General features: G+C 49.3%; 2 protein-coding genes across 7 annotated transcripts; both read right to left on the bottom strand.

Moving 5' to 3' along the window:
• Positions 1-1389: 1389 nt before the first annotated feature.
• On the bottom strand, positions 1390-15441 carry ESYT1 (extended synaptotagmin 1). Its single transcript, XM_055577534.1, has 31 exons — positions 14914-15441; positions 13269-13310; positions 12963-13097; positions 12782-12855; positions 12592-12664; positions 12347-12436; positions 12085-12140; positions 11397-11520; positions 11133-11309; positions 10932-11014; positions 10589-10637; positions 10372-10458; positions 10177-10269; positions 9881-9952; positions 9618-9704; positions 8324-8473; positions 7683-7835; positions 7371-7547; positions 7133-7215; positions 6960-7008; positions 6532-6621; positions 6306-6401; positions 5982-6053; positions 5797-5883; positions 3785-3925; positions 3555-3706; positions 3350-3448; positions 3134-3265; positions 2951-3056; positions 2544-2593; positions 1390-2370 (listed from the first exon to the last, which is right to left on the bottom strand). The coding sequence occupies exons 1-31, from the start codon at positions 15313-15315 to the stop codon at positions 2331-2333; spliced, it is 3321 nt and encodes a 1106-aa protein (XP_055433509.1). The 5' UTR covers positions 15316-15441; the 3' UTR covers positions 1390-2330.
• Positions 15442-19324: 3883 nt separating this feature from the next.
• On the bottom strand, positions 19325-26599 carry ZC3H10 (zinc finger CCCH-type containing 10). Of its 6 annotated transcripts, XM_055577555.1 has the most exons (6): positions 26415-26599; positions 25860-26082; positions 25671-25693; positions 24559-25405; positions 23713-23776; positions 19325-22283 (listed from the first exon to the last, which is right to left on the bottom strand). In XM_055577555.1, the coding sequence occupies exon 6, from the start codon at positions 22226-22228 to the stop codon at positions 20921-20923; it is 1308 nt and encodes a 435-aa protein (XP_055433530.1). In that variant the 5' UTR covers positions 22229-22283; positions 23713-23776; positions 24559-25405; positions 25671-25693; positions 25860-26082; positions 26415-26599; the 3' UTR covers positions 19325-20920. The 6 variants fall into 6 exon arrangements, with proteins under 6 accessions (XP_055433530.1, XP_055433544.1, XP_055433522.1 ...); XM_055577569.1 differs by lacking the exon at positions 25860-26082 and having other exon boundaries at positions 24559-25430; XM_055577547.1 differs by lacking the exon at positions 25860-26082.
• Positions 26600-27806: the final 1207 nt, after the last annotated feature.

Genomic DNA, 27806 nt, shown 5'->3' with positions numbered 1-27806 from the left:
ATGGGAGAATTTGTGCCATGTCCTTTAGTTTTCTGGAAATTTAATTACCTGGAAGTGATGAACTAGGTAAAGAGTGCTTCTTAAAAATCACACATTTCAAGATCCCAGAAGCTAGCTATAACGGCAGGCCTTGGGCTACCTGCCCAGTATTGAATAATAAGATGAGAAACCTTAGAAATATAAGTTCCTCTGCCCTGTGTTTTGGGGTTTTCACCTGTTAAGTTTGTGGGTTTAGGGAAGGGCAACAGAGACTTTTTGCTCATGGCCAAGGCTCTTACGTTGATGGGAAGGAAGTAGAGATGGCACAAGAACCATCAGTGAATACTAGAGATTTATTGGAAAAAAAAAATTTGGAGCTGAGTGAGTTGATGGCATGGAGAGTTTAAATTTAGCTTTTGCTGATAAGGTGGATTTTGACAACTCCAAACTGAGTTCTTTCCCTGAGCCTTTCTTCTCCCAGTGGACAGCATCCTAAGATTTCAGAGAAGGATGATAAAGCCCCCCTGAAGCAGTTATGGAATCTCCAAGTTCCTATTTCAGTGACCCAGTTTTCAGTAATTTCTTCTTCCTCCACTTCACTTTCCCTTCACATGGTAGTTAGAGGGAATAGGGCACAGCTTCTGTACTTGCATTCCAGGAAGAGCCCCAAGGGTGAGCAGCTTTGAATGCGTATAAAATTTTTCTCCTGTAGCTGCCCACCACGTGGGCCTTCAGCCCTTTTGGATGTGGCTGAACATCTGTGACTCTGTGCCGTGGCACAGAGCTCCCAGCTTCACCAGCCTTAGGAATCCTTTCCCTGGAAAGCTCAGAAGATGAGAATGTGTGATAGACATCAGCACCGTGACTGGGAATGACTCTCACCAGAAATTCACAGTGAATTCACACAGGTCACATGAGCACCCTCAGCACTACCAGCAATCTTGGCTGCAACCACAGTGGGTTCTAAACACCTGACTTGATCTCCGAGGAAGACACAGTCTCAGCTGCAGGGAGCTCCTGCCCACCTGCCTACCTCCCCACTCCTCACTCTCATGAAGGAACATGTCAGTCAGAAGCTGCCCCACGGCCTGGATTTAGACTCCAGGAACCAAAGGTTCTAGGAATCTAACTCCAAGTCTAAGCAGCTGCAGCGTAACATCTTTGGAGAAAGTACATGCTGACTTGATCAGAGATGCAAAGGGAAACACTCTCAAAGCCTGGTTGGGAGGCCCCCCAAAACTCTGAGAGTAACTACAAGGAAAATAACTACAAGGTTCTACAACTTGGAATCGTTTTTCTGATGAGGATCCACAAGCAACTCATGGACGTGCAGGGTCCTTTCTGAGACTGTTAATAAGACAGAGCCGTCAGTACTGAGCCAGGAGTCGAGGTTGATGTCACCACTGCAGATAATAAATCAGCTTTTTTAATAACTGATAATCAGTTAAAAATATAAACAAACAGACCTGATTTGTGAACTGAACAAAGGCTTTTGACACTTGGAATAAACACCTGATGGGTAGGCGGGATTCTCTGCCCTTAAGGAAAAGAGCCCCAGCTGGTTTGAGTATAAGGTTTAATGTAAGAGACGTTGGATTGGCAGAGTTGGGACAAAATTAGGAGATTCAGTTCTAGACAGTGACTGAATAGCAGAGGCGCCTGGACAAATACTGACCATGCTGTCCCGAGTCCTCCAGAGCCCTCTGTATGCCCCGGCTAGAGGCTCACACCGTGACCGACACTGGCCACCTGAAGGCTTTGATGCATCTCTTCCCAGAGCCATCCAGAGACTGGCTGGCCTGAGTCAACACAGCAGGTGTCATCTTCGGGACAGGCTGGAGGAAGTGGGTACGGAAGGGGACGTGGTTGGGTTGGTACACTTGCTGCATGAAGTGGTCCAGGAGGCGCTCAGCATACATGGTTAGCCTTTCCTCTCTCCCTGACTGCTCATGTTTGGGAAGAAGGAGACCATCCAATCAAAGAAAAAAGGTCTTTCCAAAAGCTATATTTGGCATAAGCTAATGCCACTGCTGGTGCTGCCAGTGGCCAGGCACAGACACAGAAGGCCCTGAGGAGCTGGGCAGAAAGGAGAGTGTGTGGGCGGAGCAGCAAATAGCCAGCTCACGTCCCTGCCCCAGGAGCCCGGAAGGATAAAGGCCGTGCAGTAGAGGGTAACATACGGTCCTGCTCTTTGGTTGCGCAAAGGCCCTAGCACAGGACCGGGAAGGGTGAGGGCTGAGCGGTGCAGGCGCTACCCTCGGGCCCCAAGCTTTAGGCTCATCGCATGGAGGCGGTGATGCAGCAAGAGGCGAGGCAAGGAGACAGAGCAGTCAGGCAGAAATCCCTGGCTCCTAGGAGCTGCCCTTGTCCTTGTCATCCATGAGGTCATACCTGTGGGAACGAGCAGAGAAGGCTCAGGTAAAAAGATGACTCTTGTGTTCTCTTATAAATGAGACAAGATCTTAGGGCTCTTTACTTCAGATCAGTGGTTCTCAGCTTGGCTTACATCCTTTTTCCTTCCTACTTAAGCATCCTGGGCCATTGCCAGCTCATCAGGTACTCACCACTGGGCCGCACCCTGGGAAAGGTCTATCTCAGCGAGGTCCAACTGCACCTGTGTTGGAGAGTAGTAGGGGTGACGTTACTTTTCATGTCTCCAAAAACCACGTCCCACCCTGTCACACTCCAGGTCCCAAACCGGTACAGAGGCAATTGGGTAGTGTTTGCTGTTGAGTCACTAAGTGCTGTCCAACTCTTTGTGACTCCATGGACTGTAGCCTGCCAGGCTCCTCTGTCCATGGGATTTCCTAGGCAAGAGTACTGGAGTGGGTTGCCACTTCCTTCTCCAAATTGGGTAGTAAAGTACCGTAAAGAACATCTGTAAAGTAGCGTCACCAGGGTGCCTCCTCCCTAACAGGGACTACAAGCCTTTCCACCAGCAACTTTTCTCACCTTTACCCTGCCCTCTTACCTTCCCCAGCAGGTCACGCTCTCTTGACATGAAGGAGGAACTAGACTTCACAGAGACATCCAGCTTTCGCTGGAGGGCCTCATCCAGGGGCAGTTCCCATTCAAACCTGAGGAAGGACTGGGCGTTAGGGGCAGAGCCCTTCCCAAGCCTGCCATCTCTTCACTGGAAAGCCCACTGACTGACCGCTCGTTGAATTCAGGATTTAGGGTCCTCTTCTTCTGTGAGGTCTTCCTCTTGGTGCCCCGGTTCTTATCTGGCAGTAGCAACAGTGACACGTAGGGATCGGGGGGATCCCGTCCATTTTGTCGAAGGGCCCTGTGACAGGAGGAAGGAGGTGACAAGGCCACCCAGGGTGGGGGGGACAGGTAGAACCTGGAGGGTGGACAGATGGGGTCTCACCGGCAACTGTGAATGAAGCCAACCAGCTTTCGTTCTTCACTGTGGTACCAAACAGTCAGTTTCACCTGGCCCAGCGGCCCGGCTGGAGCCTCAGGGGGACTATGGAGAGATGGAGACAGCGCTGGGAGCAGGCAGTGCCTCAGGAGTCCGTAGCCTGTCCTTTATATCCTTGACTGAGTCCCATCTTTCTGTCCCAGCACTTTACCTGTCACCGTGTGTTAGGCGCTGCCTGAGCTCTGGGGCTGAAGAGGTGACCTGAGGGAGTCCACTCCAGAGCTCTAGCTCGCTCAGAGATGAGGAGCTGTGGCTGTAGCTGTGGCTGTGAGCTTCCACCCCGGAGTGCTGCGACGCCAGGATCTAGACGGACAAGAAGGTCGTGAGCCACACAGCCCTCTGCTCCCGCCTCCCCACACCCACCATGTCTCCCACACTCACGCCGAGCTGTGCTCTCAGTAGCACCTGCCCTTGACCATTGCTGAGCGTAAACCAGCGGTCCAGGCAGAGCCGGTCAGCCACAAGGAGCTCGGAGAGGGGCAGGGATAACGAGCCCAGCGTGCCAGAGCCTTCCCCCCGAACCTATGAAGCAATAGGACTGTCATCAAGAGAGAAGCGAGCTTCTTGGCAGTCCAGTGGTTAGGCCTGGGTGCTTTCACTGCTGGGGCCCAGGTTCGATCCCAGTGCAAGCCTCACAGCATGGTCAATAAAGGGAGAGAGGTGATTTAATCCCGGCATTCCAGGTCCAAATGCTTGGACATTTGGGTGGTTTTGGTGAGAGATTTCCCTTCATGAAGACGCAGGGAAGCTGTGGTAATAGTTGCTGCTGGCCCCATTTCCCTTTTTCAACCAGAATAGACTGTATGATCTTTACTTTCTCAGCTTTCATAAATTATCCCAGTAATAACTGCACAGGGTGGGAAAAGAACAGTAAAATGAAATTGCTTCCTGCCCTTCCTACCCGCATGTCCACACTCTACCAGAGCTCTTCCTGTTTTCCTTATACTGGCATAGTTCTAACTAAACTAATATGCCTATATCTCTATTTCATATTTGCCAGCTTTATTATCTACTGAGTCTCTACTGTGCAAGATGATTAACGGAGCTCATTTACATCTCTTCTCTACCTCTGTCAGTGTTGTTAATAGCTGCATTACTTTAAGTTCTATTGGTTTCTATCATGTAATTCTCTACTTACTGTTCTATCAACTTGGGAAGGTATTTCTTGACTCCTTACTCCAGAAAGAGCCCAGCACTCCTATATTAACTTCCCCCATCCTCTCTTCACCTCCCATACCTCATCACTTTTTGGTCACCCTTCAACCCACTGGAATCTAGTTTCTACTCCATTCTAGCTCCTGAAGTTGTTCCAATCATCGGTGCCTCCTGGTTTTCAAAGTCAGTGAATAGTTTTTAGTCATCTAAGTTTACCTCTCAATAACACTTGGTCACTTCCTGTGGCTTCTATAACCCACTCCTTCCTGGTGAGCATCCCACTGTACTTCAGGGCTCTTACTCTCCATCTGCCCTTCATCTGTTGCAGCGCCCAGCATATCCCACCTTTGTCTGTCTCCTTTTCACTCTACACACACCTTGAGAGATCGTGCTCATGCTCGTGACTGCAGCTACTACCTGTTGCTTGCTCATGATGCTCAAACAAGAGGGACAGGAAGGAAGCCCATGATGGGCCAGAGATCTACCTTCCGAATGGCTGGCTCCCCTTGGATGGTCCTCAGAGATCTCAGTTTTTAAAATTCCTGCTCTGTGCATTCCCTCTGTTGGCAATGGCACCTTTATCTGTCCATCCACACTAAAAACCCAGGAGTTAACACCTAGACTGTTCTTTGCTCCTCCCCAACTTCTTCCCCTCCATGTCAAAATATCAGCTGAATATCATCTGGCCTTTGTCAATTCTTGCTTCAATTACTCTTAACAGTCTCTTAACTGATCCACCTGCCTCCAGTGTTGCCTTCCTCCAGCTCATCTTTTACCCTGACATCAACAGTCTTCCTAATATATGAGTCTGGATGTCATCTCTCATTCTTTCTAGTGTTTTCCTATGCCTTTAGGATAAAATCTAAATTCTCAACATAATTTTTAAGAGCTCTTGTGATCTTGCTCCTGCCTATCTCCATAATATATTATTTGCCTCCATTCCCTTCTTAGCCTGAAAGGTTTTCCTTTCCTTTCCTTGGTCAGGGCCTATCTACCCTTAAGCTAAGGATGCCTTTCTTACTATCCACCCTCACCTTTCCCACCTCTTCTCCCCTCACTGCCTTTTACCTCAGCAGTTACCAGTCTGGAAGTATTCTCTGGTTATTTTTCTCCTAAAAGGAGTATGAGCTCCAAAAAGATTAGAACTTGCTCTTTTATCTCTGAATGCCCTGTGCCTGGTTCAGTGCCTAGACTGTGACAGCAATCTGGTAAATGTTTGTAGGATGAGTTTATAGTACCTGCAACTCCAGACTCTCAGTGTTTGGTTTCCTGATGAGAAAGGAGGCGCTCTCATTCCAGACAGGGGTGGCCGTTTGGGGAACAGTCTGGTGGAGATGAGGAGGATCCTCAGTGATTGACATTTTCTCCTCTATTCCTCTCAGCCCTCCCATTCTTAGTCCTGCAGCATTTCCCAATAAAGTACCTTAGTTTTATGAGACGTATCTCCCACAGCAAGAGTAGCATAAGGGCTGGGAGGCTTGGTACCTTTTCGGAGCTGTAAAGCAAATACTGGTCTTAAATGTGTCCCAGTTAAGGCAAATTCCCTGCCCCATAGCCAGCGGCCCACATCCCTATTGCCACTTGACAGCCACCACCCTCCTGGCCTTGGGCAGACAATTCTTCCCATCCCAGCACCACCCTGGGAGAGAGGAATTTGCAATTTACTATTCCAAATACACCAGGAGCATCCAAACCTAAGGGATATAGAAGGACCTGGGAGCTATGGGGTGTGGGGAGCAGATCTCACCGGCAGGTCCTCAGCGCGCTCCAGGTAGACAGACAGCAGGGCCGCTGCAAGTTCTGCACTCTTCTGGGTCTGGATCAAGCTGTTCACCTGCAGCACCTAGGGGAGGACACAGGGACTGGGGGTGGTAACTGATACTCTGGAGGGCTGGCATATGCCTTGAAAGCTGACAGAAGAGCTTACTTTGACCCACCCTGGGTCCTTTCCTTCTTCCAGTATCTTTCCTTACCTCCTCTAACTCAGCAGCAGTGGGGCGGGGGGTCAGACGCTCCAGACGCAAGTGTAGGCGGCCAGAAGGGACATCCTCCAGGGTCAGCCACTGTGGAAGTAGGCAGGGTTAAGACTGGAGTGTGTGGGACAGGGACCATAAGAATGAGATGTGCAACTGGATCAGGAGGGACTGTTCTTTGTTTTTAATATACCATCTGTGGACCATAATTGAAGCCTTTATTGAATTTGTTACAATATTGTTTCTTTTTTTGTTTTTTTTAATGTTTTTTGAGGTTTTTAATTTTTTTGGTTTTTTTTGGCTGCAAGGCATATGGATCTTAGCTCCCACCAACAATCAAGCCTATACGCCCCACACTGGAAGGTGAAGTCAACCACTGGACTGCCAGGTAAGTCCCAAGGGATTGCTGATTCTCATTTCATGCTTACCTCATCAAGGAAGCCACTGTTTAAGACTGTGGTGAGACTCACTTTACACCTGTAGAGTAGAAAGATTAAAATTAAGGTCTATGGTCAAGAGCCAAGTCTCTTGTCCCCACGAGGCCAGACGTCCTGGTCTACAAGACCCAGCTTGTCTTCCTCATCGGACCTCACCCTCTCACCTGCCCAGAAAGTCATCCTTGTCCAGGTCCTTGTCAAAAACCTCAACCTCTAGCTCTTGACCTGGGATTGATGTGACGATCACCTAGTGGAAGAAAATAGTGGAATCATTTCCTTTTCTTCTCCGAATGATTGGATTCCCCCTCCAGTCAACTGAACCCCAGAAGTTTTCTGGACTACTTTCAGAGGTGGGGGAAAGATGGGGCAGAACTGGGAAGAGTTCTAGCCTTCAATTCTGACCTCAAAGATCTCGTTCCAACGGGGATTGAGATCTTCCCGAACAACACGGCTGCGGAAGCTTCGTCCTGCCAGCTTTAGTTTGACATAGGGATCTGACTTGCCCTTCACTAATCCCCCCAAGAAGCGGTCTTTGGCAATCAGGTCCTGGGCCTCTAATACATGGAGCCGAAGCACATTCTGCAAAAGGGACAGATGGGGACACCAGATGGCAGTCAAAGAGAGAAACCGGTCAGACCCAGTCTTGAAACAGGTTTTGCACATGTAGACTACAGTGGGCAAATAGAGCCTAGTCCTATCTGGATACAGACTTACCTCCGTCCCAAAGCTACTGTCAGGAGTAGTGTGACAGGGTCGAGGTGGGACATCCACACTGCTGCCTGTCTGAGGGCTCTCATCCAGGTCCCAAGCCCCAGGAATACCAGGCACAGCAGGGAACCGCACTTCTGATGTATCCAAGTATAAGAGCTGGGAAGGGCAGAGTGATTGTCAAATCAAAGTGGCTAATCAAAATTTAGCCATCAGCAGGCAAGGTATGTGGGGCCTGGCAGGCAGAGCAGGGACTCTGACAGGGAAACTAGGTCCCTGCCTTGTCTGGGCTCATCTCTGGAGGGTTCCCTCCACACTCACCCTACTCAGACACCACCTCTTCCCCCAGTTAGATCAACAAACTTTTTGTGTGTCTGCTAGATGCTTCCACATATACTAGATCATTTCATTGCAGAGGATTCCCTTTTTTTTTTGGCTGCACGCTCCAAGACCAGGGATTGAACCTGCACCCCCTGCAATGGTAGTGCAGAGTCTAAGCGACTGGAGCGCCAGGGAAGTTCCCTTTCCTTACTTTTTTTTGTGTGTATGTGCTGAAACCCAGGAACGAGTCACCTTTCCTTACTCTTAATGCCACAAGGAATCCACAAGGCCCTTCTCCGCCCATAGCACTTTCTGCACCTCCATACCCTCATAACTAGTTTCATGTAGAGACGGGAGTTTAGGCCAGAGCTGCTGAGCTGGAACCACTGGTCCAGGGTGAGTTCCGGGGCAGTCAGCAGGCGAGCCAGAGGCAGGGTCAGTGCCCCTAAAGTCAGGGCCCTGGAGTCATCCTTCACCTGTAGGCACAGGAAGAGGGGATGGAGAGAAAGATTAGGGAACAGGGAGGTACACTATGGAAATGTGACGTGGCTGCAGCTTCACTCTGTGCCAGTCACAAACCTGCTCCACTCCGGGCCATCCTTTTATAGTCCTTTGTCCACTCCACGGTCCCTTCCTCCTCTGCTCTTTCTGGTCTTGTTACCTGGCCAAGTTCTCATTCTGCTCTTCTCTGCCTATTTAAATCCTACTGATACTTGCAGTCCCTCTGAAAATCCTACTTCTGTCACAAAGTCTCTCTAGTTACTCCAGCCTCTGTACTTTTCTCCAGCCATCCTAAGTACTATACTTTGGGTATTTAACTCCCACTGGTTGATGCTGAATCATCTTTCCTTATATATGTTTGTCTCCTCTATGAAACTAGCCAGTAAGTTTCATGACAGCAGATACTGTGTACATGCTTTTTCTATGACCTTAAAAGTGCTAGATGTCTGGGAGGTTGGGATTGGCATATGCACACTACCATATTGTGATAGAGATAATCAGCAAGAACCTACTCTAAGCACAGGGAACCATACTCAATACTCTGTAATAACATATGGGAATAAAATCTGAAAAATAAATATATGAATATGTATAACTGAATTACTTTGATGTACATCTGAAACACAATGTCGTTCTAACTCTATACTCCAATTTAAATTTAAAAACTTTTAAAAATAAAAATATGCCAGAAAAAAAATGCTAGGTGTCAAACTAGTGCTCAATATGTTCTTCTCTTTAAAAAAATATTTTTTTTGAGGCATAATTTACAAAGCACAAAAATCACTCATTTGAAGTACACAGTTCTCAATCATAAGAATGAGCCTAGAGAGATGGGTGGGGAAACGTGGAGAGTGTAAGAGGTGGAGAGTCTCGGTAGATGGACTGAAAATAGAGATCATGGAATTCCCTGGCAGTCCAGTGGTTTAGGACTCCATACTCTCATTGCAGATGGCCCAGGTTTGATCCCTAGTTAGGGAACTATGACCTGGAAAGCCACACAGTCAAACAAACAAACAAAAAAACCCCAAGAAAATAAGAGATCAAAGGAGAAGATGCAGAGAAGAAATGGTGCAGACCTGGGAAGACAGAATAGCGTATCCAGGAGGACCTGTAACTCACCTGCACATCAAGCTCCTGGCTTTGAGGGTCTTGCAGGAAGAACCGGAAGGCCTGCTCCCACACTGGGCAGTTGGTGCTGTAGACAGCCTGGAGGTATGCAGGACTCGGTCAAGGGTACATGGCCCAGTACCAGTTCTGTTTCTCCAGAAAACCCTTGCCCTTATGGGCAGCCTAAAGGGAACACTTCATCCCAAGAATAGTCCCGCCTCCTCCTGTCCCCACACACAATGCTCCCACAGTGGTATCCTTGTCCTGGCCCTCACCTTGCTCTCCTGGGTCACATCCTGGATTGACAGTTGTACCATGGGGTTGGGCTCCTTGTTCCCCTTCTTCAGCTGCGGGTGGGAGAATTCAGAAGTCACCATCTTGGTTGTTTTTGTGTTTCAGTGAAGGAAGGTGGGCTCTCATCAGAGTCCCCTGAGGTGACTCTGATCCCGTCTGTGGAGTCCTCATGTTTACATGCTGTTGCTACTGGAGCACAGTGGTCAGGGGCAAGGGAGGGTGTGGGAATGCTGACCCCACGGCTTCCTGTTCACCTGCCCTCAGAAGCCACACTCACAGGAAGATCCTGGGCCCGATCCAGATAAACAACTAAGATGGCGGCCGATGGGGGCTCTGGGCGGGAAGAGACTCCACGGTTCCACTGTAGAATCTGCGGCGGGGTGGTCATGGTCAGACCTTCATCCACTCAGTCCCCCATACTTCTAGTTACCTATTTCTCCCCTGCTAGCTTACTGTTTTGCACATTAGTTACCTGCTCCAGTTTTTCGGCATCTGGCAAAAGCGAAAGCCATTCTAGCCTTAAGTGAACTTGGCCTTGCCCACCTTGAAGAGGGAACCACTGGAGGGAGAGGTAGAAGAGAGTGAGGTAGAGGATCAGAAACCCACCCAACTTCTTCCCCACCAATGCAGTAACCACTGTCTACACAATGGGGGACACTACCCTCCACCTTCCTTTTCTCTCAACTTACTTCATCCATTACTCCAGCCTGCAATACTTTCCCTACATCCAGCTTCATTCTGTGGGGGAGGGGATGGTAGTGGTAATGATGGGGAAAGGGAAAGGGAAAAAAGAAGAGAGTGTTATAATTAGCAGAATGTCATTCACTGGCCCGCTTCTCACCCAGAAATAACTGGCAGATCTCAGACTCCCTTCTTACACTCAGGAGGTATTTAAGTATGTGTGCATGGTGGGGATGAAGGGTGAGAAGTTGGGAAAGAAAATGATTACTATTCCCCTGGCCTGGAAAAGGATTACCTCTGGGATGTCAGTGGCCCTGGGGATTTAGACTCCTAACGTAGGCAGAGTCTCACCTGCCCAAAAAGTCATCTTTGTCTGGATCCTTGTCAAACACCTCCACCTCAATTTCCTGTCCTGGGACCTCATGCACCATCACCTGAGGAACACAGAGGGTAAGGGTCTGTAGGTGAGCAGCATCCAATCAGCATCTTCTCTCAACACCTCCTGGAACTTCCCCACCTGACCATGCTCCCCCCACTCCTTGGCTCTCCCACCTCATAAGTCTCTCCCCACTGGGGGTTGAGTTCCTCATTGATGACACGGCTGCAGAATGCCTGGGTGCCCACTCGCACAAGCGCATAGGGGTCTGACTTGCCCTCAATCAGGCCCTTAACGTATTTATCCTTGGAGCTCAGCCCTCGTGCAGCCAGCAAGTGAATCCGAATTATGCCCTGAAGGGTAGGAATCAGACTGTGAGAAATTAAAGACCCACCTCAGGGTTCCTGAGCGAAGGCTCTATCTAGGGGGAGAGGCCATACCCTGGGAAGAGGGGAACGCAACTGGGCCACATCTTGAAGGTCAGGCACAAGGGGCACCAATAATCGGTTGGGCAACACAAGGAAGGCAGCGATGGAGTCCATGATCATGGTGTCAGAGAGGGAGCTGAATGGGGGAGTAGAAAAGGAGGTGAGTGTGAGGGTCCCTGTTTCCCCACCCCCAACTATGTTTCCCACCACCGAGAGAGACCTACAGCTAGAGGGAAGGTCTTTCTTGAGAATACCTTTTCGCTACTCTTCTACCCCCATTTCCCACCTCCTGCTCAGTCCCTTCCTCGTTGCCATCCAGCTCTTCTTTCTCCCTTTGTCCCTGCTGAGGATCCCGTAGCCCTCTTCATTCTCTACCAAAATGCAGTCTCCACAGGAGAAAAACCACAGTATGAAACTTCTCAGGGCTCCTAGAGGAAACCGGCTGCATTTTTCTTTTTTTTTTAAATATTTATTTGGAGTACTGGGTCTTAGTTGTGGCACAAAGGATCTTTAGTTGTGGTATGTGGGATCTAGTTCCCTGACCAGGGATGGAAGCCAGGCCCCCTATGTTGGGAGGTCGGAGTCTTAGCCACTGGACCACCAGGGAAGTCTCCCGGCTGCATCTTTCACCGTTCTGTACCCCTTAAACCTTCAAATCAGGTTTGGAACACTTAGCAGGTGCTCAGTAAGTCCTTGATACCTGAGTCCTGGGATATCCAACAGGTTGGTCATCCCCGTCCAGTTGATATCTAGGGTCTGGAAGCAAAGAGCAGGGGGATCAGGACACAGCACACGGGGGTATAGTCATTCCCATACAACTGTTGCCAGTTCCCTGCCAGTTCTCAGCCTGTGTGTCAGTTCCCTCCCCCATTCCCCACTGGGGAGATGAGGTGGCCATCCTCTACCTCCCAGTCCTCTCTGCTTCCCGCATTTCCCTGCTGCTCCTGGATGTCTTCTCTTACCGGGCGTCGGATGAAGAACATCGACACAGCCCCCACGATGGGAAGGTCCCCCATGAGTGGTTCGAGAATCACCCGTAAGACACCATGGAGCTGGGGAAGGAAGAAATGAATCAAGCCTTTCCTCAGAAAAGGTCTTTTTCCCCTCCCAGACCTCCCCAGCCTTGGTTTTCCCAACCTCCCACTTCCCCCATCTACTGAAACTCCAGGAAAAGGCTTCTTGTGGAGGCCCCAGGCATGTGCCCTACCTGCATGCCCTTGACTCCTGCTTTGCAGAAGTATTTCTTCACTTCCACATCAATCTGAATGTCACCTACATAGCTGGGTGTTGGGAAGAAAGAGAACAGAGGGTGAATCCTAGGCTGAAGTGGGGTGAGGGGAGTAAAGCAGTCAGAGTCACCAGGAAGGGGACCCGGGAAAAGTGACAAGTGGCAGTACCTGATGTTCAAGTCCAGCAGGATCTGTTTTTTGCTCTGACCAGTGTGAACCTTGACTCCAAGGATGCGCAGTGGCTGTAGAGAGATGAATGCTTGAGAGGGAAGGGAAAGACCCCTTTAGGCCACCTGCCTCCCCCGTCCCCATCTCTTCCCTTCCATTCCTTCCCCTCCTATACAAGTACCTTTTCACCCAGTTCCACTCGTGTAAATGTAAATGTCTGCAGGTGGGGGTTAGATCCTCGAACAGTTGGGGCCACAGTTTCAGCGAGAAGCTTCTCCATATACTGGCCCAGGAAGGGCCAGACCTGGGCCACAATCTGGGAGGAAAGGGAACTGGTCACAGAAGAGCCTTGCTTTCCCTCTAAAGGCAATTTCCTTTAGAATCCTCCCCGTGGGGAGGCTACAATTCAAGTGTGGCAGGGTCTGGCAAGACAGACGAACCCTATTCCCCCTCATGAAAAACAAAAACCAGGACAATCAACCCTCACCTTATTGAGCCACTCAGCCTTTTCCACATCTGGGAAGCTGACCTGGAGGTGGAAAAAAATGGAGATAGTGATGAGCACTATCCTTTGCTTGTGGTTTCCTGCTAAGATGCCTACTGGCTGCCCTCTGAGGAAACATAAGTGTGACAGGGCCTCCTCACACCCAGGGGTTGGGGGAGGAGCCGGATGTCCTGAGGATTCAGTCCTCCACTGGGCTTGGGGGCACTGAGGTTTCTTTAACAAAGGGAGCCAACAGAGTTGGCCACACAAAGTTGCTTTGCAGATAGCTCCAGGGTATGAAATGAGGACAGCTGCTGAGGTGGAGAGGAGGAGGGGAGAGAAGAGCACATTCTTTCTGGAGGGGAAGGTCCTGACAAATCAGAGTTAGAGGAGGAAATCCTGGGATCCTGGCTCCTTTTACCAGCCTTCCTTCTGCCCTGGGAACCACTGCTTCTACACCAAGAGGTGAAGCAGGAAGCGGCTCCTGAGTTAGGGAGGGGCCAGAAGAGCTATTTGGGCTCAGGCTGGTGTCTTCTTTCTTTTTAATCAGTGTGACTCCTTTCATGGAAAGGAAGTGTACCTGTGCTTTATACTGGGGGAGGAGGAGGGGTAGTCGCTTTAAGAGGAAGATTAATTTCTCCTCGCTTTAGGGAAGAGGATGAACAGAAACAGTTGCTGCTCGGGCTCCAAGTCCTGTGGGACCACTGCTCCCCCTTTCTCCTCCCCAGTTCAGAGTCTGGGAAGCATGGATATGTCTGCCAAGTGTCAACTTTAATTTTCCCTAGACGGGCAGCTCTGCTGGGAGGAGCGGGAAGGGAGGGGCCGGGAGGGGCTGGATAACGGGCTGGGCACCTGCAAGGCCTGAGAGAAGCCATCCGGGCCCCTCACCACAGCAGAGGGGGCGAAGAAAACGGGTCCTAACTTCAACCCAGCAAGCGCAGCCCGCAGTCCGGAAAAGGGTGGGGCCGGCCAGGGGCGGTGGAGTGTGGGCAGCGGGCACTGCAGCAGTCGCATGCGCCCCCCCCCCCCAGCACCCCCGCCCTTTGTCCAGCAGCCGCCTCCGCTGTTCCGTGGCCCAGCCACCACAGGCTGAAAAGAAGAGGGTCGGAGGGTCTGTCCAGGTGCGGGGCCTCGACTGGGCAATGCTCCCAGGGAGGGGCTCGGGGTACTCGAGGATAAGAGCGGGAAAAGGGAGAAAAACCTTATGGCCTTAAATGGATTAAAAAAAAAAAAAAAAAGTCTTGGGGAGGACAGGAAAGAGGAGGAAACCCTCTGAGCGGCCACCGGAACGGGGATGCCCAGGAGCTGAGTGAATGGCACCAGAAACAAGGAGGGGCATTGGAATGGTAGGCTGGAGGAAGAGCCACGCCTGAGACGGGCTTCCCAGATGTTATTACTGTTCTTGCCTAAGCGTGGAGGAAGAAGTCCTGATTTTGTGGAAGAATCGGGATCCGGGCGTGCGGAAGGGGGTGGATAGTCGCTCCCAAGAGTGGCGCGTCCCAGCAAGCAGGCGGCTAGCTGGCCAAAGGGGTAAGTCTGGGGCTCATCGTCCCAAGGTGGGGAGCTGACTTTAAGGATAGGGAGAGCCCTCGAACTGAGGCGCCAAAAGGGGGCTATTCTGCACTGAGGATTGAAGGTGGTCGCTCACCCAGGCAGGTAGCTCTCGATGGCTCATGTAAAGAGTTTTCGCCGTAAGCCGTTCTTCATCGTCCAGCAGCTGCCGTGCGACTCGAAGGCTCCGTTCTTTCTCCTCGCGGACCCGACGCCAGCCCAGATAGAGGGCGAGGCCGAAGAGCACAAAACCCACGCTGAGTCCCATTGCCCCGGCCAGGTACACCGGCACTAGCACCAGCAACCGCCGCCCGAACGAAGTCAGCACCGCCAAGGCCTCACCCGCCGCTCCTGGGCCGGCAGGTTGGTCCCCAGAACTCTGCTCTGGCTTTGCGTGAGCAGTGGTGGGTTGGTCAGGGGGGTCGGAGGGAGGGTAGGGCTGGTCCACCGGGCTGGGGCTGGGGCTAGGGCTAGAGCTGTCTTCAGGAGAGGGCTCCATGCTGCCACCTCAGGGAGGACCCGCCCAACCCAGAGATCAGCTAGAGGTTGCTTAGTTTTGCGACTAGCTCCCCCACTTACAAACCATAAACCCCAGAATGGGGGAGGGGATTTCAAGCCACGCCCCCTCGTTCTGTCTATTTGGGTTGGTCCGCACCGCATAGACGAAGGTGGAGTCAAAAGCTCGAAACCCCGCCCCCTTCCGCGAGGAGGGGGAAAGGGCTCGGGAGAAGCAGGACCTTCCTGATTGGACCTGAGTGCCAAGATGGGCGGCCCGGGATGGCGGGAAAAGGAGGTAAAAGGCTAAAGACTAGCATGTCATTAGTTAAAAAGAGGAGGAGGCGTGGCTACCATTTAAAGCGGAGAGGCGGGACCAGGAGCTCCCCCACGTGGGATTGGCGTGCCTGCGGTATGACGTCATGCGGAGCCGCACCGCTAATTACTCGGTTTTAGAGGTAGATTGAGTAGCGAAGTTGAGGGGTTGCGGAGGGTTGGGATTTCCTTCCACTCTGTTCAGACGATTTGGCAGAACTTGGTCTGGGATTCCTACGTGTTAATTTGTCTCCTTTCCCTTGTTTTCATTCTTTAAGCATATTCCTTATCCTTCCACTTTTTTTCTGGCTGTCCTTACAAAAGGAAAGGAAATTACCCTATATGGAATGAAAGTGTTCAGTGACCTACCCTGTCTATCTTGTTCCCAGTCTTCTGCCTCGTCTATGTAATGACAGCCTCTGGAAAACAAAAAAACAAAAACTTGGAAAGTATGAAAATTACAGAGTTTAGATAATTCACTTAAGGAAAGGAGTTGGGGAGGGGGAAAGCAGGGTGAATAGGAAGTGAGGTTTTTTTATCTTTAGAAATCTCCAAGTATGTCCATTCTGCCTCCAAGAATTAGTCATCTCTATTTTAAAAAGATTAAAACTAAACTGGATCCAAAGGGAGATGGGGGCTCAGCTGTAGCAGAAGTGATTATATTTTCCAAGAATTCCTGACTTTGAGGAACAGCTAGGACACTAAAATGGATAATCAAGAGTAATGAGACAATTGTTTCTCATTTGCCTGTGTTACAAGGAAGGTTTAGAATATAGTCAGATGTGGAACTCAGTGCTACATTACACTGTGTAGGTTTAGGAATGAAAAAACTCAGGGTACACTGAATGAGGACTCTTGTTACCAGTTAACTGGACTGAAAGTGTTGTCTAGGGACTTAGAAACTGGGCGATTGGAAGCCCAGAAGGGGCAGATTGGCCATGATTACTTTTTAATGCAATATATGTGGGGCTTGTGTTACTGTTTGATTTGCAGCTGTTAAAATTTTTATTTAGCTCTGCAGGGCATAGATTTTATCAGGCTATGTTTCATCAAAGCTGTTTAAAACATCCCTGCCCAGCCTTCCTCCCTTAAATTTTCTCACTTCCCTTTCTGTACTTCTCTGAAACAGTAACTAAACTGCTTCCTTCAGTTTGCAGAACTGTATAAAGAACAATTTTCTGTCTATGTTCTCCATATCCTGAGATGAGCAGGTATAAAAGGAGTTCAAGGGGTTATTTCTGATTCCTTGGAGGAAGTAAGAATGATTTATCTGCCCACCAGCTGATGAAACAGAACCAGAGCAGGAAAATGGATGAACATCCTTAGAGGAAAACCTTTCTAATAAAACTAAAATTTGCCAAATACTGGAGTAGAGGGGAGTCCCTTAGGCTGGGGGATGAAGAGGATGACTTATGGAAGTTTCTTTCCAAACTTTTCCCCTTTCTCATCCTATCCAGATCAGATCCTCCTACTGAAGATGGTGTGTGGAGAACAAAAGCTCATCCTCAGGAAGGTCTCTTCGCAACTGGCACCCAGCAACCACAGAATCAGCAGCTGCAATGCAGGCACCAGAACAAGTAAACAGGGTGGATCCCCACCCATTGACAATTCTGCTGCCCAGGTGCCACCTGGTGGTGATAAGCAGTAAGTGGGTAACAGGAAAAAGGATGGCCATTTGTTAGAGGAAGTATCTAAGGGAGGGGAGCATTGAGACTTCCTGGTTTTGCATTCTGCCTTTATATGAAATTACAATTGCCTCCCAGGGTTGGAAATGGTAATCTGGTCCCTGACTACTCTTCAAGATGGCAGTGGCAACAAAATTTGAGGAAACTTCCTCTGTGTTATTCCTTACAAGTTACTGGAAGGTAGTGGTTCCATTGTTGGATGGCTCTATTATTAGCACTTATCTTATGCCAAGCTGGAGTCAGACTGCCTGAAGAGATTCGTCGATCCATTCTTTACTAGTTGTGGAACCTTGGGTTGATTACCTTCTTTAAATCTTTCTCCTCTGGGAAACAAGTACAATAATAATGCCCATTGTGTCAATGAAATACTGCATGTAAAGTGACAAGCACAGTGCCTTGGTTTATATTAAGTACTCACATGTTAGCTATTTTCTAGAACTCTCTGCTTGTGCAGCAAGACAGGAACTTTATTAGGTAGCCCTTCAAATATCTGAAGACATCTATGGGGTCTACCCACAGTCTTATCATTTTTTTTCCCAGATACCCCACTGGTTTGCCAATGGTCTTCTGTAAAAACTATTCAGAAGAACACAAAATACTTTAGAACTGACTCCTATCAGACAGACATGGTACAACTACTACGTTTACAATGCGCAACTATGATTCTTTTATCCTATGGAGCTTCTAGGAAGGTGCTAGAACACAACAGGCTAGTAATATTAACTGCCAAATTATGAAGAATAATATTTTAATTTTTTTGCAGCCAGTTGGAAGTCCCATGTTGTTCTCATGTGAATTATTGCTAATATGAAAGTGAAAGTGAAGTCGCTCAGTCGTGTCCAACTCTTTGCGACCCCATGGACACCAGGCTCCTCCATCCATGGGATTTTCTAAGCAAGAGTACTGGAGTGGGTTGCCTTTTCCTTCTCCAGGAAACTTCCCAACCCAGGGATCCAACCCAGGTCTCCCGCATTGTAGACAGATGCTTTACTGTCTGAGCCACCAGGCAAGTCGCTACATTTGTTTCTCAGGCAGGTTCAAGTAATTTTTAGGGGCAGAGTCGATTGAAATCGACCCTTCACATTAGTCAATCCAAGTTACCGACATTTCCAGTATTACTTAGTATTTTTTTGTGTTATATTGGTGAGTAGGCTTTTCATATTTTTATACAATGAAAAAAATATAGCCCTTGGGTATATCTCTAACATGAATGTGCTCATCAACATTTACTAGGCACAAACTTTCAGTTTTGATTTCATCAAACTATTAACTGACCCATAATTATTCTATCTGCAATGACTTAGGTGAGAAAGAGGAAAGCAGTTTCTGACATCTGGGAAATGGCCTGACACAGCTGGCCTTTCGAATTATTAGGGGGCTGACCCTAGTTCACAGGTACTGTTGGACACAATCTCACGAAACACCAACATGAGACAAGGGCACTCAGTGATTGTGATGAAGGGAGTCAAAAAAACAAAACAAAAACCAAGATCACAATTTTGTTTAAGGGCTAAACAAGGTCAGTGTGCAAACCTTAAACTGCAAACATCCCCCTCTCCCAGCTAATGAGTGACTACTGCTTCATTACTTATTGCAGTTTCAGCTTCACTTTAGTCTGTCCTTTTTCTAGATAAGATACCCAATCATTGAATTTTCCCTGCTTCCCTAATAGCACCCAGTTTAGAGTGAAGCTCTATTTCCTTGAACCTTCTCCAAATTCAATGAAAGTCCAAGTCCTATAGGTCCTTTCTAACATTCTCTTGCAAGACACACAATAGTTGCACATAGTGTCCTCTCTCCATCATCACAAACGGTGTAAAATCCATCCAACTCACTCAACTGTAGGTATATTCTTGGTGGTCTTTAGCTGGAACACATTAAAAAATACATACAACATCTACAGTTTCCCAAATCTACCTCTTTAGAGATACTTGGCAAAAAAAATAAAAGTTAGCTCGTCAGAGTTTGGCTAGGACGAATTAATGTTGGTATCTATGATCACATTTGTCTAAATGCTCATAAACCATCTCTTTAATAATCCAGAATTATATCAGAAAATCAACATTAAGCTTATCAATGTGTGGCTTCTAGAATCCACAAACAATATTTCAGTATTTGCCCATCTTCAGTCTTTTGCACCCCCTCCCCTTTTTTAAAATGACTGGCCTTGACTTAGCCCACCATCTCCAATCCCAGGTGTATACTGAATGATCAACCAAACAAGAGCAAGAGGTAGCACGAGATATGATGGGGGAAGAATAAACCAGGATCACTTTCTCCACCCCCAAATCCACTGTCCCATTAGACTGTTCCCCTGAGTTGTTTCCCCTACATCAGCCACGAGCTGAGGAGGAACTGAGGTTTGGCTACTGGGACCCTTGGCTTTACTGACTCTTAACTGGATGTAAAACCTCTGTGGTCCTATGTGGAAGCAGAGGAAAGTAAGGGATGAACCCCGAGGTTTGTGTCCCCAGAAGAACTCTCCTTTCCCCAGCACCTCTTAAGCCTTAAAGGCTTAAGGCACTGGGAACTGAGAAAAGGATGCGGTAGGAGGGATGTTGCTGTCAACAACTGAGAGAGGAACTGCCACCTGCCCTGCTGTGTTTGAATAAGGGAAGGATCTGTCGACACATATCCCATTCCCATTTCCCAGCACATCCACCCTCCTTAGTACCTGCCCCTCCAAATGACCCTGGGAACCCTGGTTACTAAGGCAACCTGGGAATAGTACATGCAGATAGAAACCAGAATGGATGGGACTATTTTTAAACTAGACAAGGTGGCTCCAATGGTTTTACCCCACAAAGTACCTTCCCTGAAGCCCCATCTGATCTTTCTCTGGGCCCTTACCCTTCTTCACTGGCCTTCATCCATCCTCACCCAAGCTATGTGAGAGTGGGGTCTTTATTCCATTTTGGCATGACATCTATTTACTGCTCCCATCTTCCACACAGAATATCTAAGCAAGTTTTCACTGCCTCCTTTGTCAAAAATAACTTTTTTTTATTTCTTTGGAACGTGGTTGGCCCTGCCCTCTGGATGTCCAGGTCAAGCCAAGGTAATGAATGCCTCCCCTAGTCTTTGGGCTGGAGTACTATGGTCCCCATCTTCCCACGGGCCCAGGAGCAGTTCCTGTATTGTCCAACTCAACTAGGCCCCAAACTGTATGAAGGCTCCTAACAGGCCTTCTCTCCTGGCCACCCACTTCCTATTCTTTTCTGGCTTCCCCTCTGGGCAGGGTATTTTTTTCTTCCAAAGCCAGTGCTGGAACCTGTGCTGTGCAGAAAAGAGGACAAGACCAAGGATGTCCCCCAAATTCCCATCAGAGGACACACGCCCCTCAGTCAGTCCTTCGTCTGTGGCCTTCAGTCTGCACTCCTACGCAAGCCCGTGAGGCTTGAAGGAAGATGGACAAGAGGAGCCTCATAAAAGGCAGGTGGGAGGAAACACACCAACCCAATCCCTTCTCAGAAGCAAACTCCTCGCAGTCTCTCATCCTAGTTCATGAGTGAGCCCTTTGGACAGGGCTCTGGAGGACTAGGCGAGTGGGTGAAGGCCCCTCAACTCCAGCCCTGGGAGACTACACCAGGGGAGTGTCCATTAGCCCCATCAGTGTGGCATAGCTGTGATTCGCATGCTCTGGGAAGCAATGGGGTAAGTCACCATGGGGGTGGTGGTGTGGCTCATTGTGATTCCTGCCAAGGGTTGGGCCATCGATACAGCCACGGGGGCCACAGGAGCCACTGATACAGCCACAGGAGCCATGGATACAGGTGGGGGTGCCATTCCCTGGGCAATTGTTTGAGCCAGAGCAGCTGACAGTGGTGCGATCTCTGGGTTCAAGTGTGGGGGTGGGGGTGGTGGGGCAGCAGGAGGTGCAGCATTAGTTGGGGGAGCAGCCGGAGCTCCAGCAGGGGCCACCAGTTCTTGCTGGGACACAGGGCGAGGCTGCAGAGCCTGGCTGCTGAGAGTAGTGTGAGTCTGGGCAATGCCATGGTTAAAAGTGGCAACAGTACCCACGGTGGGGGCCAGAGTCTGTTCAGTTGCTGGTGCAGTGGAGCTCAGGGTCATGACCTTGGCCTGATTGCGGAACTGCGCATTTTGTTCCAGCAGTACTTCATTGGTAGCCAGCAGGTTGCTGACCTGCTTCTTGAGCTCCTCTACCCGCTTCCTGAGCATGGCATTCTCCTCCTCTAGCAGTCTGCACTCCACCCCTCGGGGTGGAGCCAGGCTGTAGTCATAGGATTCAAAATGGGGACCATCTTGGGGGCAGCATCCACCTCGCCGGCGCTTGGGGCCTGGTTCATGGTCCTCAAAGCCCCTGTCAGGGAGGTCATAAATATCATAGAGATCATGACGTCGTCCTGGGGGAATGGGGCCTGTTGAACCCCCACCACCAGTGCCGCCTCCACCCCGAGCATCAAACTCAAAATCCCGTTGCAGGTGACGGAACTTGCACTTGGCTCCTCTCTGGCAGTCACCCTTGAGAAAGTCACGGCAGATTGGGACCTCCTCCTTCCCATTTGGTAGATCAGCTGGTGACAGGCCTAGGCCGGCTGCCACTTTCTGCCTCAGCCGAGGGGGCAGCTCTCCTGTCTTTTTATAGCCATCCTCATCCTCCTTGGAGCCATGGATGAATCGGCAGTTAGGGCGGCTACACTCCTTGTTCTGGAAGTCATGGCAGAAGATGAACTCGTTTTTGCTTACCCCCAAGTTGGACACCTCACTCATGTCTGGATGGCGATAGCGGCAACGCTTCCCTCGCTTGCACACATTCCTCAGGAAGTCTCTACAGATGGCATCTGAGCTGGCCCCGCCACTGCCTGCCCCTGTCCCACTGGCCTCCTCGCTGCCACCGCCTCCAGGGCCTCCACTGCTGCTCCCAGTGCCGTTGGCATAGCTGTCCCGGTCAGGCATCCTGGTCCCTCCCAACTCAGGGCTTTCTTCCTTTTCTTGCCACTCTTGGTGACCACTAGGAAAGAGAAGAACTGTGTCAAACTGGAGTCCTCCAGAAAGGCCAAACTCTTCCTGACGATCAGGCAGGTAGTCCAGCAACAGGCAGGCCAGAGGGACAATGGTATTGGAGATGGAGAAGCTAACGGATGAGCACTCTGCCTGGACTGGCTGGCTTATCAGAAGTCCTGCCCAGGCCCTGTGCTCCTGGTCTGTGTCAGAATGATTCACACTTGCCTGGCTGATGGAGCAGGAAGAGTTGGGGTGAAGCCACCTCATATAACCATGACATGCCAAAGAGGCAGAGGGAGAGATTAGCGTTGGATTTTATTTCCCCTCCTGAACTGACCTTATTAAATTTGTGGAAGCAAAATTAAAACTGCTGTCGCTGTCTGATCAGGCTAAGAGGAGACCAGGAACTCTGGCTAAGATAAGCTGGTGAGCTACTAATGGCAATGGATAATGGGATACTGGTGACATTGCTTCCCTGTTCCCCTCTTCCATGGGATGTGAGGCGAGGACTAGGTGAAGAAATAGATCTCCAGACCCCAGGAAGTCCTGAGTAAAGAGACTGGTATCACCACCTTGAGGGCAATATCTAAATTTGTCCTTTTTTGGAGTTCTCTCCCAGATTACCACTATTCTCAACTCTAGGATAGTCAGCCCCCTCCCCTCCATTTCAGAGGAAGAGTTTGACAGCTAGAATCTCCACTTATAGAACCCCAAAGGACAAAACCATTCGTGGAAAGATCAAGGCAATAGAAAGGTGTTAATTTCACAGGAACAAGTAACCTGTCTTTCTTTACTCTATACCCCTCCTACCCTCCATGGAAAGATCTGACATCAAACCACACCATTCCTCACTCCAAGTAGATCCTCTTTATTTATAGACTCTATAAAAGCTTTTTAAGTCTCCTCTTTCCCAAGAGATCTCAGGAATGTCAGTCTACTGCCCTGGTTCTAGCCCTCTCCTTTCCCCACCCCCAACAAGACTAGGAGTCCCTGCTACCACGTGTTTGACCTCCTAAGCCTTTCCTAAGCAGTGTTCAGGCTCCCCCTGCTGTTCAAATAGGAAAACTTCATATTGTTTCCCCTTGAGTATAAGGAATCTTTACAACTTCTTTGGCCTTGATGGCCCCCAACCACCCAGTCTGTTACCTTGACTTTGCTTTCAAGGCAAAATGATCCCGAAAATATACCGACTGGATCACAGGCCAGAGTTGCAAGAGAATCTGTAAAAAAGAGGTCCTCTTCCTCCAAAGGGAGGTAGTCCCAGAATAGTAAAAGCAATCAAGGAAAAGAGTGGGGAAAGAAAAGATACAAACTTTTACTAAAAGGGAACTGACCTGCTGAATAATAAATGGCATCTATCCAAGCCTGACCCATGTTACAAGTCCCACCAGAAGCAGATCTCTTCCCCACCCAACTTTCCCAGGATTGCGTGATACCTGAGGTAGCTCAGGTGAAGTCCGGGGCTCCTGTGGGTCTCCACCTCCACATCACTGCTGGGTTCTGAGCAGGAGAAAAACAGAGACTTGGGTGTGAGAAGGGGTAAGAATGGAGAACTACAGGGTGGTTGCTGCTGCAAGAATGAAGTCTGACAAAATGGAAAGAGCTCTAGGCACTCCAAGATTTCCTTCGGATTCAAACTGAACTTCCCCTGTCAAGGGGAGAAGCTGCCAGTAAGAGTAGTAGTATGGGACAGAACTAATTTGGAGAGCCTAGGAGAAAGAGTTGGAAAACCAGCTCTGAGTGAACAAAGGGTAAGGGACGCTTCTGGAGATGGAGAATGTAGGGATCAAAGCCCGGAGTCGGGTTGGGGTTAGGAACTCCGAATAGGGGGCCGTGCAAGGGCTGCGACTGACAGTGCAATGGGATAGCGGGTTAGACTTGGGGGTGGTGATTATGACGCTTCTCAACACCCCAGAGTTTGGGGGGGGGGGAAGTCCTAGGAGTTTCCCGGAGCAAGTCTTTGGCCTGGCAGGTTCTGTGCAGTGCCGCCGAAGCTCTGCCGGGGACCACATGAATAGGACACTAAGGGAGCACGAAGTGAAGCGGGGAAGGGAACTCCAGGTGACATCAAGCAGAGGGGATGGGCAAGGGTGTGACGTCATGGAGCTGGCGTTTGCTCGCGAAGCGGGGTCAGTCAGAAAAGGGGTTCGGCCCTACGACGTGAGGAACAGCCAACTCGGTCCTGGGGGGCCTTGTGTAGCCCGGCCGAGCCCAGCCGCTGGGCCGGCCCCGACTCCTCCCCTCCGGGCGCGGCCTCCACCTAAGTCTCCCGCCTCCCTCACCTGCCGCCGCCGCCGTAGTTGCTGCTGCCGCCTGCCGGTCCTCTAGCTTCGACAAAGAGCCGCCTACCCTACCGCCCTTCCGCTTCCTGCGGAAGAAATGACGCTCTAGCTACCAGACCCGGAACCACACTCTGTGGTGAGCGAAGTACTTGCGCGACTAGCAGCAGGAAGTTCCCAGCAAGCTTTGCGTGTCACCATGGCAACCCGACCCAATGGCAAAACGCCTCAAAGCGGAATTCTGTAACGTGGACCTAGGTAAGAGCGGACCTGGTTACTCCTATGCCCGCGAAATCAACTTGAAAACCGTCCCTGGCGTTTACGCCCTTTCCAGGAAGTAAAGGCCACCCAATACTTTAGCAGCTCATAAGACCGGAACCCACACCTCCCCGCCCCACGACTTGTAGATATAAAGCTTGACTTTTTCTACAGCAGGGAGTAGAGACAGACTGTACTGATAGAGAATCCCCAGCTAGTGTAACCATAAAAAACCACATAACACACAAAATTTTTCTTCAGCTAAGACAGCAAAAGAGATGATTTATTGTACACGTTACATTCAGCCACAACTGAGAAGAGAACTAGTCCATAGTTATCACAGGTCCAGGGCAATGGACCAAAAGGGACGGCTTTGATATGAGCAAGGTAGGTCTCGAAAAGGTGGTCAAGGCGATCAGAATGGCCACAGATGTTCCAGATCCATTGATAAGTTCTAGATAGTAGGCATGCAGTCCACACTTTGTACCAGCGTCCCTGGCCTCTGGCTTCCCTTGTTTCTGCTTCTGTGGCTTCCATGGGTGTACAAGTTTACTTGGACCTCTGCCTCATCTTTCTTCTTTTGCGCTTCAGCCTGAAAACCAGACATAAGAATACACCTCGGGCCCACAAACCCGAGTTCAGTCTTTCCCTCCAATCTTAAATGTGCACCCAATACAAGGGACAGGTAAAATCAATCAACACTACGATTCTGTCGTCTTCTGCCCAATTCATGGCTTTGGCCAGTCAGTGCTCATAAGTTGTTTTGGATTTCTAAACCAAATGTTCGTCCCAAGTTTTGTCCACTTTGCTCCACTCCCCCCGCGCCCCCCGCCAGTACTAACTACGTCCCAGCATACCTGCGCATTCGCTTCTTCCTCCACTGGCAACCAAAGACAGAGAATAAAACAAGATATCATTAGTTTCAGTAACAAGTTTAGATAGGGATATGAAGAACACTAGGGGAGGCTTCCTCGGTGGTTTAGACGGTAAAGAATCTGCCTGCAATGCAGGAGACTCAGGTTCAATCCCTGCGTAAGGGAGATTACCTGGAAAAGGGAATGGCAACCCACTCCAGTATTCTTGCCTGGAAAATTCCATGGGCAGAGGAGTCTGGCGGGCTACAGTCCACGGGATCGCAAAAGTCGGACACGACTGAGCGACTAACACTTTCACAACTTTCATGAAAAGCACTATTTAGAACCGGGTGGATTCTTGATCAAGTAGGAGGGCTTAGTCGCAGTAAACCACATCAACAATCTGGACTGCCACCTGGATCCCAGACGCAAAACCCCGAAGCCATCAGCAATCTGGACTGCCACCTGGATCCCAGACGTAAAACCCTGAATCCTGCCTGCATGCGCTCTCTCCCACTTTCAGCATCTCTCGCCACAGAACTTACCTACCACCTATTCTGCTTCTCCCCACAGAACTTACCCACCACTTATTCTGCTTCTCCTCAAACTATCCTTCCTCTCCCACTAGCTCGTGAGCACAATCTGAGAACCCGGCGACACCGGAACGATGGCCGATTTCCCTTGCCAAGGTCTCCCCTACCAACAGCCAATTCTTACAGCTTTAGCTCACTGGCAGGGACTGCTTACCTTCGCTCTCATGGCGCAGAGGTTTCTACGGGTAAAGAAAAAAAGTCTGCGGTTAGTTTGCTGTAATGATGGTGAGTGCAGAGATCAGATGTTTATGGATTGTAGTCGGAACACGAACACAGCCATCACTAACACTCACCTCAAAAGATGGCGCTAAGGCCGAGAGATCGGCAGGGGCCCGCCTACGGATATTTAATGGAATACTCAGTGTCGTCACTTCCGCTTTCTCGCCCTGGCCCCACCCCCTCCGCCGGGGGCGGGGTTGCCCAAGGGGCGTAACGATAGCTTTTGGCAGTTCGCTGGTGTGTGAAAAGTGATTGAGCTAGGAAAATTCTGTTGGAAATTAGTATTTTGATGTACAAGATTCCTCTCACCTGTTTTATTATGAGGATACCGTATTATGTAGATATGAGCACATATTTCCAAGAAGAGACCTAGAGGTGCAAACGAGCAAAGGGTAGCTACTTCCGCCTTCCCTCTCGTTGCTTCATGGGAGTTGCAGTTTTCTGGAGACATCCTCCATTTTACTGTGGATCCAGGCGGACTGTACAAAAAGTCCTGATTTGTTTTACTGGTTTACCTTATTTATTAAACTAAATATCTGCAGGTTCGATTTTGGAACTTTCAAAGGTCCTAAGATTGCAACTCAGCGGGGAATTGAGAAAGCTGTTTTACTACAAAAAGAGACCTTTGTTACTGTGGAAAATAAACTTTTTTTCCTAGTCAACTGTGGTCTTTCCCTATAATGCCTGAGGCAGAATATCATAACATTCCTGGCCACAATGCATCTTGTTAGAAAATACTTCAGTGATTCTCCCTCTGCATAGTGTGTGTGTGTAAATCGCTTCAGTCGTGTCAAATTAACAAATTAGACAGATCTAATTAATGGACAGAAGGAAAGCCCGATCAGCTACATGTATCTTTAGGCACGAATTGTATTTGGTGATATGACAGCTTCCCAGTATCAAGATATGGTTAGGTCAGAAGCACCCAAAAAAGACACCGTAAGATTTGGCTACAGAAAACGTGTATTATGAAGGATGTTCACCTTATTCACTGTAAGATGGATTGAGGCTTGTTATGATTCCTTTTTTTAGTGTTTTCTTTAGAACATTTAACCTTTTTAGTTCTGGAAAATTAGGTTTCTAAATTTCCGACCCTTGTTTCAAGTGCTTAAGTGGTTCTAGTATTGTCACCAATGGACTGTAATGTGTTTGAAAACAAAAATACTGCGACCCCCACCCACGCCAAGATATCAAACCCACTGGGATTTCACCTGTTGATTGCTATAAACGCTTATGAAGAGATCTGTGTTCAGTTTAATTCATAATTATGTATCTTCACGTCAGCAGTAACATAAAAAATGCTCTAATGCATGCATTACCCATCAAA

Source organism: Bubalus kerabau, chromosome 1 (genome assembly GCF_029407905.1).
Source record: "Bubalus kerabau isolate K-KA32 ecotype Philippines breed swamp buffalo chromosome 1, PCC_UOA_SB_1v2, whole genome shotgun sequence".
In the NCBI taxonomy this organism is placed as follows: domain Eukaryota; kingdom Metazoa; phylum Chordata; class Mammalia; order Artiodactyla; family Bovidae; genus Bubalus; species Bubalus kerabau.
The sequence above is the reverse complement of the archived record's forward strand: the minus strand, read 5'-3'. Positions and strand labels throughout refer to the sequence as shown.

Coding starts and splice junctions, on each gene's coding strand:
- ZC3H10 (XM_055577555.1), bottom strand. CDS start 22,228: ATGCCTGACCGGGACAGCTATGCCAACGGCACTGGGAGCAGCAGTGGA.
- ESYT1 (XM_055577534.1), bottom strand. CDS start 15,315: ATGGAGCCCTCTCCTGAAGACAGCTCTAGCCCTAGCCCCAGCCCCAGC. Junction 10,459..10,588: donor AGGCTGGAGTAATGGATGAA/GTAAGTTGAGAG, acceptor CTCTCCCTCCAG/TGGTTCCCTCTTCAAGGTGG. Junction 2,371..2,543: donor TCCCAGGGTGCGGCCCAGTG/GTGAGTACCTGA, acceptor TCGTTCCCACAG/GTATGACCTCATGGATGACA.